General features: G+C 40.0%; 1 protein-coding gene across 3 annotated transcripts; it reads left to right on the plus strand.

Moving 5' to 3' along the window:
* Positions 1-320: 320 nt before the first annotated feature.
* CLEC5A (C-type lectin domain containing 5A) lies at positions 321-9,309 on the plus strand. Of its 3 annotated transcripts, none has more exons than XM_077781061.1 (7): positions 321-498; positions 986-1,084; positions 1,919-1,978; positions 3,851-3,910; positions 4,225-4,361; positions 7,797-7,900; positions 9,091-9,309. In XM_077781061.1, the coding sequence occupies exons 2-7, from the start codon at positions 1,006-1,008 to the stop codon at positions 9,203-9,205; spliced, it is 555 nt and encodes a 184-aa protein (XP_077637187.1). In that variant the 5' UTR covers positions 321-498; positions 986-1,005; the 3' UTR covers positions 9,206-9,309. The 3 variants fall into 3 exon arrangements, with proteins under 3 accessions (XP_077637187.1, XP_077637189.1, XP_077637188.1); XM_077781063.1 differs by having other exon boundaries at positions 7,797-7,896; XM_077781062.1 differs by lacking the exon at positions 1,919-1,978.
* Positions 9,310-13,393: the final 4,084 nt, after the last annotated feature.

Here is a 13,393-nt window from a genome sequence, read left to right on the forward strand (position 1 = left end):
ACTTCAGATGGATTTCTTTTGCTTAAAATTTTTATTTTGACATAATTTCAGCTATGCAGAAATGTTACAAGGAAGGAAAGGACAAATAATTTCCCTTCACAAATAATTTCCAGATTCCCTATTTGTTAACCTTTGACCACCTTTTCTTCCTACTGTATTTCAAGTAGATTCAGACACATAGGGTGAGTCTGTGTCAAGGTGGCTTTCCAAATTCTCCTAAAAATGTTCCCCTTTACTAGATCCCCTGGCATGAAGCTTCCTCTTGCAGAGACTAAAAACTCCCTTCCTCTCCTTGCCCCACCCACTCCCCTTGCCAAGAACGCTTACCAGGAAGAAGTGTTTGCACGGGGATGCTGCCAAGATATACTAAACACTGTGTGAAGAAGGAAGAACGGTGCTTGAACAGAAGGAGCAGATTCTCTGAAGGTGCCTCTGCCCGCCACACCAAGTTTAAGACCCCCACCTGAAAACTAGGCCAGCCTTCCCAAGAGAAAGCAGGTGAGTCTGTTTGTCTGTCCTCTCTGCACAGATTGTTGGTCCTTCCCCAATGCCAAGAACTTTGGGGACACCTGTCCTGTCTGTAAGAGTCCGGGCATAGTCTTTTAGAGATTGAGTCTTCTGGCACCTGAAGTCTGTATGATCAAGACCACAGAGAAGGTCCCAGAGATCAGGATAATTTCAAAACTAAAGATTCTCAAAGAGTCCAGGAGAGGATTTGTTAGACAGACAGAGTTTAGGAGGCCACAGATAGACAGGGATAAAGGATAGAGCTAAGGTATGGGTGAAGGAGAGGGAGCATTCCATCAGTACAAGATCCTATGCATCTTCTGGGCATGGGTCGAATCTCATTCTTGTAGCTAGCTGTCAATGGCCTGCCTGCCTTCCAAGACTCCCATGGGGTGTTCTGGAAAAGAGGCATATATCCTGCTGGAAAGAAGCCTTGTTCCCAGATTCTGAATGTGGTACTGTGTTCTAATCCCGACAGGTCTTCTCATCTCCTTCATTATGAATTGGCATATGATAATCTATGGGCTTATCATAGTGGTGCTTAAAATGATTGGAATGATCTTTTTCCTGCTTTATTGTGAGTATTTGAGCAACCTCTTACCCTAACCCCATACAGTCTTGTTCTCTGATTTTTCTCTCAGAAAGAGTAGTTGAATATAAAGGCAATGTGCCTAAGTCTTTCCACCTGGGGGTAGGAACCCAGTGTAGGGGCAACTGACAATACTCTTCTCACTCCCCAGCACACACAATGGCCCAGGTCCCTTGGTCTCCCTTGGAGATGTAGAACTGACCAGTGTTGGATGGTTAGAACACCACACAAAGCTTTTGCCACTACAGTGTTAATTGGGTAATCTGAGGTAAAATACTTGTCAGTGCTTATTATTGCTGCTCAAACTTGAAAATCAGTGTCAGTTCAACCCAATGATAAGGCCGAGATAAGGGCTGCATAATAAGGTAATGGGATTTTACTGGGGGAGAGATTACCCTCTATGTCCATAGTCACTTTCATCCAGATGCTTAGGAGAAGAGGCCCCATAGCAAAGGGTTTCCTTGCGGTGGCAGCAAGAATCTTCTCCAGCCCGAGAAACTGGTAGGGAACATGAATGAGGAAGGAAACATGAGTGAAAGAAGCAGTTGGGTAAAAGGTGTCTTCCCTCTGACTCAAACTGAAGGTGCATTTGTCCTCATGGAAGAGAGCAGGAAGAAAATATGAATATGAATAAGAAAACACACTTCCCCCCAAAAAAGGAAAAAAAAAAACCCCTATACATCTTCATTGACCTGAGTCAGAGAGCTCCTGATCACCCAGTGACGATCATGGTGGCCCAGCAGCCCCCATGGTGATGTGGGTTTGTTATATTCATCCTGCAGCCACCTTTGGGACTGAGCCAACAACTGATTTTCTTTGTAGTCCCACAGATTTTTGGCGGAAGTAATGTCAGCTTCCTTCCCACAGAGAGCTATGGAACAGGTAATGTGCATGACAATTATTCCCCTGTACCTCCAGGATTTTGTGTGCTGACTTCTTACAGACCTTTCTCCAGCCCTTCTTTCCCAAGAAATTCATTTGCAGGAAAGGTCCTTAAAGATATTCTAATTGCTCTAATAAGACTACGTTCTAGGAATCTAATGTATAGTGTGATGACTATAGTTTACAAGACTGTATTACACACTACTCGAAAGTTGCTAAGAGAGTAAATGCTAAATATTCTCACCACCAAGAAAAGGGGTAGGGGATTTTGTGAAGTGATGGGGATGTTAACTAGCCTTACTGTGTAGCTAATAATTTTGTACCATGTACATGGATCAAATCATCACCTCCTACACCTAATTAAGCTTACACACTGCTTATATCTCAATAATATGAGGGGGAAAAGGATAGCACACCCAGAAAATAAAGAAACGATCTTCTAATTAATTTTCTTGTTTTTATCAATGGGAAACCTAGAGTAAGCTGACTGAAATTTCTGATCCTCAGTTTTCCTCCTGGGTATGAGGATGATTTGTATATAATTACTATAATGTAATGAGAAAGTATTTTATAAACTCTAACATGTTGTGCACCTAAAGGAATTGCTATAAAAAAACATATCCCACAAAAATCTCAAAGATTGTAAGCAGTACTTTTTTGTGTGCCAATCACTCTGCTAGACCAACAGAAGAATGAAAACAGGAGATATCAATCAGCTGTCCTCTATAAAGCACAAAACCCCATGCCAAAAGCTAAGGAGCAAACAAGAGATGAGGCTCTCCCTGTCAAACCTCCTCCTTGGAAAGCTTTTCCAAGGACCTCCCTCTCACTTCTTCTTAAAACATTTATTATACTACAAACATCTTTAGGAGAAAGATAATTTCTTCTTCACCTTTGTATCAACTAAGGCTCCTAGAACAGTGAGCTATGTGGAGGAAATATTCATGAAATACTTACAAAGTTCTGTGTAGCTATAACCCCAAAACAGTTGCTCATGAAAAACAGGTTATTTTATATCACAAAGAGCCTTTGAGCTGGGGAATGAAATGAAAAATTAATGCTCACTTGTATGTTTCAGTAATATAATTTAAGTCGCTGATTTGGTGTCTGGGTAAACTAAATTGGCCTTCAACCACACGGGACAAATAACTGGGCAGCCGAGGAGAGGTTTTGACCAGCGTCTGAAGCCACTGCAGTATCTGCTTGGCCAACCAGGAAAAATGAGGCTTCTTAGAGGCCTATCAATTCCCCTATTTATCTTTAAAGAAATAAACGGACTCTGCTCATAGGAAATCTCTGGAATGTTCACCTGCCTCCGTGTCTGCCAAAATCCCCAGTCCTGAACCTAGTTTCAGTTAGCCTCAACTCTTAGAATTGGCAGGGGCCACTAAGAGGGGAGCCAAGGGCTGCCTGCAGGAGTGCTTACAGAGCAGGGGGTGTTGGGGCAGTAGACATGAGGTGAACGGCACCTGCTCTGTGGAACCCAGAGAAGAAGTGCTCCAAACACCACCTAGGGGGGCAACACTGGCAAAAGTATATATGGAAAGGAGTGAGAAATTTCCCTCCTGGTACTAAATTCACCCATCCCTCTTCCTTTCTCTTGTTCTTTTTCTCAACATTTCACACCTACTGCCACACACACACACACACACACACACACACACACACACAAGATTTGGGGTGTAGGGCATGACAAAAAATAATAGTAGTTAGATGGAAGCTTCAAAGATAGAAAATGAAAAATTCTCACAGGAGGTGGCCAAGAGCGTCTCGTCTGCCACTGTCCAGAGACAGGTCATTGCAGGGACTGTAGAGCTGCTCTGTTTGTGTTGTATTCATGACAGTTACCTTCAGGCTTTCTTTTTGTTTCAGTCCCACAGACTTTTGGGAGCAGTAATGTCACCGTACTTCCCACACAGAGCTATGGAACAGGTAAAGTGCATGACAATTATCTCCCCTCAACATGAGGTTCTTATGTGCTGAATTCTTAGACACTTTTCCCATTGCCTCCTTTCTTGTGGAACTTTTTTGCTCAAGAGGGCCATAAAGACCTTCTAGTTCATCCCTGTCATGTTGTCCACAGGGAAACTAAGACTAGGCTGCTTGGGATTTCTACCTGGATTGAGGATGATTTCTATAGATATAAGTGCTACAAAGAAATTCATGTCCCACTAGGTTATGACCCCATTCCAGGGTTCACGCTCCAAACCACTAATCCTATACTTTCTTTTCTTGCATTTATTTAGTCTGCCCCAACAGGTGGTATTTTCATCAAGGAAAATGCTTTTGGTTGTCCCCTTTTGAAATGTCTTGGAATGAAAGCAGGGACTTTTGCAAAACAGAAGGATCCACTTTAGCCATTGTCAACACGCTAGAGAAACTGGTGAGTGCACTGGGAAAACCCCACACTACATTAGCCCCAGCAAGTGGAGATGGCGGAGTGATTTGATTGGTGGAGTGGGGACAGGGTAGAGGTGAGAAATGGAGAGATGCCTGGCTGAGAGCCCAAGATCCTTGCTCTGAATCAGAAGGTTGGAGACTCTTTACAGTAGCAATGGGGTATATTCCTCAGGTCATTTGAGCTGGGGAAATCCACACTGTATCCTCTCTCCCATGAAGTTTAGCAGTGCACTGATATCCTCGGGATGGGTCAGGACATTTAAAGTGCAGGGAATGACCAAATGAGCTGATGTGTATAAAAGTTGTTTAAAAACGACAGCATACTTCATATATGTGATCTATTAATGTAGCATCCTCATAAATAAATAAGGTGCAAATTAACAAAATTAGCCACATGAAAAATAAAGAATCAAATCATAGAATTGGGATAGTATATAGTTATGACAAAAAAATTTTATCATAAAGATTCTGAGGGGGTATAATTATCCATATCTTGTATCTGAGGAGGCTAGGATACAGAAAAATAATTTGACTCAAGTTATACACACACTAAATGACAGGACAGGATTAAACTGATATCTCTCTAACTCTAATCAATTTTAGATAATAAGTTATCTTAGTTTATCATTGCATCTCCTTCAAATCCTGAGCATCAGCTGAGTGCTAGGCATGTGTTGTATACTCCATGGCTGCTTCTCTGCCCTCTCTCATTCACCTCTCCTCTATAAAGTCTTCCTGTGGTTGAGGAGAAGTCATAATAGGGCCCCCTCTGAGTGACAGGTGTCTAACAAAGAGCAGGGGTCACAACGCTACAGATCCTCTGAGGCTAAGTACACAGATGGGAAGGGGAAATACCTTACAATAGAAAACCAGAAGTAAGCTGTGGGGGAGAAAGGAGAAACGAAGAGAAGAGGGGGGAAAGGGCGTTGAAAGAGGAAGTTGACAGTCTCTTCCTCTACTCAACCCTCAAGTTCTGGTGCATCTCAAGTTGTCATCCTTGGTATTCTCCAGAAAAAGCTCATCATGTCCACAATTTGCGAGTGATCTCAAGTATGTATCCCCAGCTACTTTTCTCTAGACCAGACCATACATCAAAATCCACTTTGATCTTTCAAAAGCACCACAAACTCAACATGTTCAAAACTAAGCTAAATTAAATTTTACCTCAAATGCTCCTCCTTTTGTGTTCCAAATATTGGTGAGTCATCATGTCACCCAAGATTGAATGCTGATGGTTTTCTGAGACTTAATCTCTTCTCTTCTCCCCTAAATTAGTTGCTAACCAACTCTTTTCCTCTCTATCTCCACAGAAATTATTCATTTCTCACCTGGATTTCTTAAGAATTCTTCTAACTCTTCTCCTTGTCCCTGATTTTGCCCCTTCTTACCTATCCTCCATAGAACCCACACAATAACATCTCTACCACTCTAAACTGTCTGTGCCATTTTCCAAATTAAAGTGGGTTAAAGTCCAGTTTTCCTAGCATGACACATAAGGCCTTGTACAGCACCTGCCTTCTTGTCAGTCTCGTTCTCCACCAACCTCCCTTCTCCCTCTACACAACCACATTCAGGTGCTCTGCAGTCCACCTGTGATCTGATGCTCCCTCTTCCAGGAATTTCCACACCCTCCCTTCGCATTTTTCCTGACAAACAGCTATTTTTCAGAATTCATCTCCAGTATCACTTCAACTTTCTAGAAGACCCCAAATCCATGTAGAATTGATCACTTCCTCCTTTCTGCCTGCTCTATGTCTAGTACATATTCCCTAGCTCTATACCTGGGAGACTTCACTATGCTGATTAACTCATCTATCGTCTCTTATTAGACCTGTGGATCTTCAACATGTTCGGATCACTGACATTTTAACAATGGTGATTAAAGCTAGATACCTCTTCCCAGAAACACTACATAAGCATAATATTTTGAGTAAAGCTGCAACAGCTTCATAAACCCCCTTCATAACCATCCATGGCTCAGTGCAAGAGAGTAACGTGTTAAGAACCCTTATTTTAAACCATTTGTCAGCAAATTTATCTTAAATGGTAAGATAGTAAATATTTTGTTTTTCAGGTCATATGGTCTCTATCATAACTCATAACTGCTTAATGCTGACCTTGTAGCTCAAAAGCAGCCATAGATTATATGTAAAAAAAAAAAGGGCCTGGATGTGTTCCACTAAAACCTTATTTACAAAGCAGGCTAAAGTCTGGATTTGGCCCTCTGGCTATAGTTTGCAAATCTCATTTCAGATCATAATTTCTTATTTAAAAATTTTTAATGTTTATTCATTTTTGAGAGAGAAAGAGACAGAGCACAAGCAGGGGAGGGTCAGAGAGAGATAAAGAGACACAGAATCCAAGCAGGCTCTAGGCTCTGAGCTATCAGCACAGAGCCCGACACAGGGCTCAAGCCCACAAACTGTGAGATCATGACCTAAGCCAAAGTCAGATGGTCAACTGAATGAGCACTCAGGTGGTCCCAGATCATAATTTTTTAAAGGAGAAACCAATTTGTTTCCATATCCCTGGCCTCATACAATGGCTCACTGGATACTCAAGAAATCTTCGTTAAATGAGTAAATACAGTAATTAATTTTAAAGAATAATGAAATGAGATATTTCAGGGAAGGAGAATATTGGAAAAAGAGGAATAAAATCAATAACCCTTGGTTGGAGAAAGACTCACGTGAACTTGGATACCCATTCACTGGTTACAGGAGGTTTATAAAGAGTACAGGAAAGAACCCAGGAACTCTCAGACTTCTGGCTTGAGTGATTTGTGATTCATTGGTTTAGTAAAGAAACTAAGATATCATAGATTGGTGTCAATTTAGCAACTACTCAAAATTCACTGATTATTTCTCAACACTCTTTTAAATCTCCCCAACTATACTGCCTTGCTAAGAACTCAAGAAATTCACTTGATTCGACCTCATTTGGAATGTAAAATTTCTGGCAGTGAAACAGAGAGGCATGCAAATTAAAAAAAAAAAGGATTATTTGAAATCGCCCTTTTTTAGATCATATATACCCTTCCTCTTCATTTTCATAGTGTGGCCCCTGGAGAGCAGCATCAGCATCACCTGGGACTTTGGTAGGAATGTAAATTCTTGGTCCCTTAAACTAGACCTCCCAGGAATCAGAAGCCCATCAAGCTGTGTTTTAACAAGACCTCCAGGTGATCCTGATGCTCTGTGTATACTGAAAACTACTCTAGGGTTTATGGTAATGCCAGCTACAGCCAGCCCCAGAGTCCCTTTCCAGCCTGTCAGTTCCCAGAATCAGATATAATCAGGGTGTTTTGGTACAAGGGAGACAGCAGCAAAAAATAAATAAATAAATAAAAACAGAAACAAAAAACAAATGAACAAAAAAACCTCCTTTTTGTTGAACTGTTTATTTTTTTATCTTCTAGAAATTTCTGCAGAACATAATTGGTGCTGAGAAATATTTTATTGGCTTATACCAGGATACAGAGAAAAGATGGCGTTGGATCAACAACTCCCCATTCAATGGCAAGTATGTGAATATCTCACATCTTTCTACAGATCTTGGTTTGCCTAAACAGACCAGACCTGAGATTCAGTGGGTTTATCCTGGAATAGCACAAAAGCTGAGACCTGACTTTTTGTTTTATTCCTCTCCTTTCTTCCGATGCACCTATTCCCAGAGACACATTTTTGGTAAACTTTTATTAAGGAGAATGTCAAACATTTCTAAGCAGAGAGAAGAGTATTCATACAATGAGTTCTTCTGTTCAAATAAAGATGCAAACAAATCCACACACATACCATTTGTTTGCTATATTTCAAAGTCTCTTTTAACTCATAAACTGTATTTTATTACTAAGTTTTTTTAAGTTCCCCATATGGGTCTTCTTTATGTAAAGGAAGTATATTATTAGCAACTGTCTATGCCTTAAAGCTATGAACTTCAATTCCCAAGAGCTATCTCCTATGAATCATTCCATGGACATAAGTGTTGGTGGAGAATGTGACATTACTGGTATACATAAGAAAGTGTGGAGTCAGACAGAAAGTAAGTCAGTTCCCCAGCCTATAACTGGGCTTCTCACAGAAGGAAGGAAATTAAGATTCATTCAATGTCTACTAAATGTCAGGCACCTGCTAAGCACTTACTCATGTCATTTCCTGCAGTATTCACAATGATGCTGTAGAAAAAAGCTTTTATTAGTCCTCATTTAACAGACAGGTGAACTGAGGATGGGAGGCTTAAAAATGTATTGAATATCACCACATTGGGTAGATTAAATTGTGGCTCCATCCACATCAACTTGACTCCAAAACTCATGAACTTTCCATGAAACCAGACTCTTTCCAGTCAGATTGAAAGGGATTGAATGGCAGAAAAAGAGGTGGGGGAAGGCCAAAAGAGTTTCTCCTAAAGCCAGCTGGGGCCTAGGAAAGGAAGAGCAACCTCTCCATACTCCTGCTGTGAACATAGCACATACAGTACTAAAACATTATTTCTAGGAGAAAAAGACAGATGAGATGTTTCTTACCAATCACAAGAGTTAGTTAAGCACAAGAGTTAGTTAAGCACAAGATGGACTTTGAGCCCATCTCACAGGAGAGCTCACAGAGAAGGGCCAGTGTAGAGCTAGATTTGGGGATAGGAGAAGGTGGATTGGAATTGGCAAAGGGCAGGACTGACAAATGGGCCTTAATCACATTTCCTTTCCCATTTAGCATTACCAGTCAGCAAGAAAACTTCAACTGTGTGACCATAGGCCTAACAAATACATTCGATGCTTCATCATGTGACATCAACTTGCGTTGGATCTGTGAGAAGCTGGCCAAATGATAGGAGTTCTCTGTTGCCTCTGACGAGAAAAACACACTTGTGGAGAAAGCAAGAAGAATGTAACTGGGATTGGTACAGGAAATACAGAACAACAAATTACTGTGTCCATCTTCTGCATGTTCCTGGCAGAGCTCCCTAACAAATCCTTGGGGCTAGTGCTCCAGTCCCTTCACAAATATACTTGCATACATACAACAGAGACAAACTTTCCATTCTGAGCCAGCAGTTTCCCCCCGACACTCCACTTTCTGTGAGTGTCATAGCTGTGACTCTTTTTAGATCTGCATCAGACATCTAGTAAATGATCCCTTTCTCCATCTCTCTACCAGGAGAGGCCTTTGCCTGTGTTGGAAGTGATCTTCTGCTTTGGAGGACTAGATGTCAGTCACCTCCAGGAGACAGGGTCACTTTTAGGTAGACAACTCAGTTGATATAGTAATGAGGTCTGTTTCTATAGAACTGAGCATTTCTGACTGATCAACAGGGTTTAGCCTATTGCCAAGTCTGTTTCATCCTCAGAGCACATACGCCTAGTATCAGAGAGAAAGTGCAGACTGAGCATGTGAAAACATTATTTAGAGAGTAGCAGAGGTAGAAGAGGGATAAACTCAGCTTCTTGACTTCACCTGTGTTCCCAAGAGACCTGTGTTAACATGCATCCCATGCCTACCCAAGGTAGGATAGCAGAGACCCTTCTCAGTCTGAATTGAGGCAAGGCCTGGAGAAGGTCTCCTGGAGCCAAGCTTGGCTTGTTCATGGGAATGGATAAGGGTCTGGCCGAGCAGGGATCTTCCAGGAAATCCCTTTGAAAATAATCAGAAGGCTAACATGACCAAGCAAACTGATCAGTGTTTTTCAACAAAGCCCTGAGGACATACAAGTTTAACTTTTCCTGGTCTTGAGCTGAATCTCCATTTCAGTAGATTTTTATTACCCAGTCATGGTTTTTTGAGTATATTTTAAGAACTTATAATAGTCTCTTGAACCCCAATGTTCAGAAAATATTCCTGCCTGCAGTTTAGAGACACTCTATGACCAGGTACAGCTTAGTGACCCAAAGATGCCACAGCCTTATCCATGTTGGTGCCAACTCAGAGCTGGTCCAGTTGACCAAAGGTTAAAAATGAAGAGGGCTGCTCAAGGAAGCATAGGGAGTAGGCAAAAAGTAAGCATACAGTAGTAGGGAAAACCAGGGACAAATGGAAATCATATCCAGGAGGAAACAGAGTTCATTTGGCCATACTAGAAGAAAGGCAAGAAAAGGGTAGAAAAGTCTTGGGGGCATCCTGGCTATTCTCTGCACTTGCAACAAAATCAGTTACATACCCTTCCCGGTAAATGAAAAAGAGAAACAAGATGCCTGTGTGTTCTGAGTAGCAAGAATTAAACCATAAGGGAAGACTATAAAACTAATGGAAATTGTAGTCACCTATTATGTGAACTGCTCACCAATTTATGTCTAATAACAACATATCACAATGACTATGAATATTATCAGAAGTATGTCAAAGAAAATTGTTGTTTTATTTTTTATTACAATACCAAGCTCTATTTCTATACTCCTAGGACTCACAATTTTTGTACAATTTGCATGGTCATCTATAGCTTTAAAAAATGAGATAGTACATTAAGTGTTAGAACTTGTCTGAAGGAAATTACCAGTAATAATTTGTGTTGGGGTGGAGATGATATTAGAATTATACCAGTACTCTGTGTAGATACAAGTTCTTTTGTAGTGTTAGCAAAGAATAAATACTGTAGTTGAGGGGAGGGGAGAGGCTGAGTCTGTGGTAGATAAAGAAATAGATAAATAAATAAACAGAATTCTACATCAAAAGCAATCCCCAGGATCCAGACAATAGAAAAGACATTGCAGCCCTTCTGTTTTAAGAAGGGAAATTTGTGGTTGCCACACTTCCTGTTTTATGACAAAACAAATTTCATATTTCTATAGTCAGGAAATGTAGACATCTAGTAATTTCCGAAGCAGAGAGCCCAAATTTCCCCCAAGGTGAGGACATACTTCTATGAAAGTTCTAAAAGAGGCTCACTGGGCCAAGGTGGGGCTGGGGGTAGGGAGCACATAGGGAATATGAACATTTTGGTTTAAATTCATTACTGGGGGTGTGCAGGGGTTGATGGATCCTTAAGAGGGTAGATAAATGTGACCTTATTGGACAGCAGTGTATAGGTTTTATTAAGGCAATAAAAATTTAGTAAACCACTGGATTAGTTTTGTACTTTGCTTCCAATATGCAATGTGAATTTATACAGATTTCTTATTCTTTCTGTCCCTTAATTTCTTTACCTATAAAATGAGATATTAATACCCCCCTCACAAAATTCTTGTGCATATTAAACAAAACTCCCACTATTTCCCTAGTGGCAATAAACAATAGGAGAAGCACTCTGTGGAAGATTTGAAGTTGAGATCTTTATCAAAGAAGTGGCTCTTCAATTTGCTAAAAGCTGAATGTAGAAGAGCCACTTAATTTCTCAGAATTTCTGTTCATTCATTTATAATATGGGAATAAAAATATGCCTGAGTCATGTGCCACGACTTCTGATGAGTACAAGTTCCTAGTTTTAACAAAGTTTTAATAAAGTCAAGTATATCTATCTTTTCTTTTATATCACCTCTTTTTATATAATGTTTAAAAGCCCCTTTCTCTATGCCAAAATCTGAAAGATATTCACCCAAATTTTCTTCCAAAGAGTTTAAACTTTAAGTGTTGACATTTGAAGTTGATCCATTCTGAATTGATTTCAGTATACAGGGTGATACAGGATTCAATTTTACTTTTTGCCATATAGATACCTTTTCCCCAGCTCCATGATGATTCTTCCTTTCCTCATTTTTGTCATACCAATGATTCATATAATATAGGTTTCTCTTGGGATGCTATTTCATTACAGTGATTGATTTGTCTATTGTTTAGATTCATACTGTCTTAATTACTACAGCTTCAGAATAAATTCTGATATCTGTCAGGGTAAATCCCACCCCCTAATTGTCCATTTTTAGAAAAATACTGAAAATTCTGAATATCCTTGGCCATTTACACTTATATATATATTCTTCCTTATCCTTATCCATTTATTAGTCGATGGACATCATTTGATATCTTTACATAATTTGGCTATTTTAGATAGCACTGGTATAAACATTGGGGTGTGTGTGCCCCTTTGAATCAGCATTTTTGTGTTCTTTGAATAAATATCTAGTAGTGCAATTGCTGGGTGATAGGGTAGTTCTATTTTTAATATTTTGTGTAACCTCCATAATGTTTTCCAGAGTGGCTGTACCAGTTTGCATTCCCACCAATAGTGCAAAAGGGCTCCCCTTTCTCTGTATCCTCTCCAACATCTGTTGTTGCCTCAGTTGTTAATTTTAGCCATTCTGACAGATGTGGTATTAGCTCATTGTGGTTTTGATTTGTCTTTTTCAGATGATGAGTGATACTGAGCATCTTTTCATGTGTCTGTTGGCCATCTGGATGTCTTCTTTGGAAAAGTATCTATTCATGTCTTCTGACCATTTCTTCACTGGATTATTTGGTTTTCTGGGTGTTGAGTTTGATACATTTTTAATAGATTTTTGGATACTAAATATGTCATTTGCAAATAATCTTCTCCCATTCTTTCAGTTGCCTTTTAGTCTTGCTGACTGTTTCCTTCACTGTGCAGAAGATTTTCATCGTAATGAGGTCCCAATAATTCATTTTTGCTTTTGTTTCCCTTGCCTCTGGAGACATGTCAAGCAAGAAATTGAAGAGGAGTTGAAGAAGTTGTTTTCTCCTCTAGGATTTTGATGGTTTCCTGTTTTACATTAAGGTCTTGCCTCCATTTTGAGTTTGTTTTTGTGTATAATGTAAGAAAGTGGTCCAGGTTCATTCTTCTGCATGTCACTGTCCAGTTTTACCAGCACCATTTGCTAAAGAGACTGTCTCTTTTTCCATTGGATAATCCTTCCTGATTTGTCAAAGATTAATTGGCCATACATTTGTGGGTTAATTTCTGGGTTCTCTATTCTGTTCCATTGATCTATGTGTCTGTTCTTGTGCCAACACCCTACTTTCTTGATGGTTACAGCTTTGTAATATGGCTTGAAGTCTGTAATTGTGATGCCTCCATCTTTGGTTTTCTTTTTCAGCATTACTTTGGCTTTTTGGTCTTTTCTGGTTCCAT

This window comes from Crocuta crocuta, unplaced genomic scaffold, assembly GCF_008692635.1.
Source record: "Crocuta crocuta isolate KB4526 unplaced genomic scaffold, BGI_CrCroc_1.0 scaffold228, whole genome shotgun sequence".
NCBI lineage: Eukaryota > Metazoa > Chordata > Mammalia > Carnivora > Hyaenidae > Crocuta > Crocuta crocuta.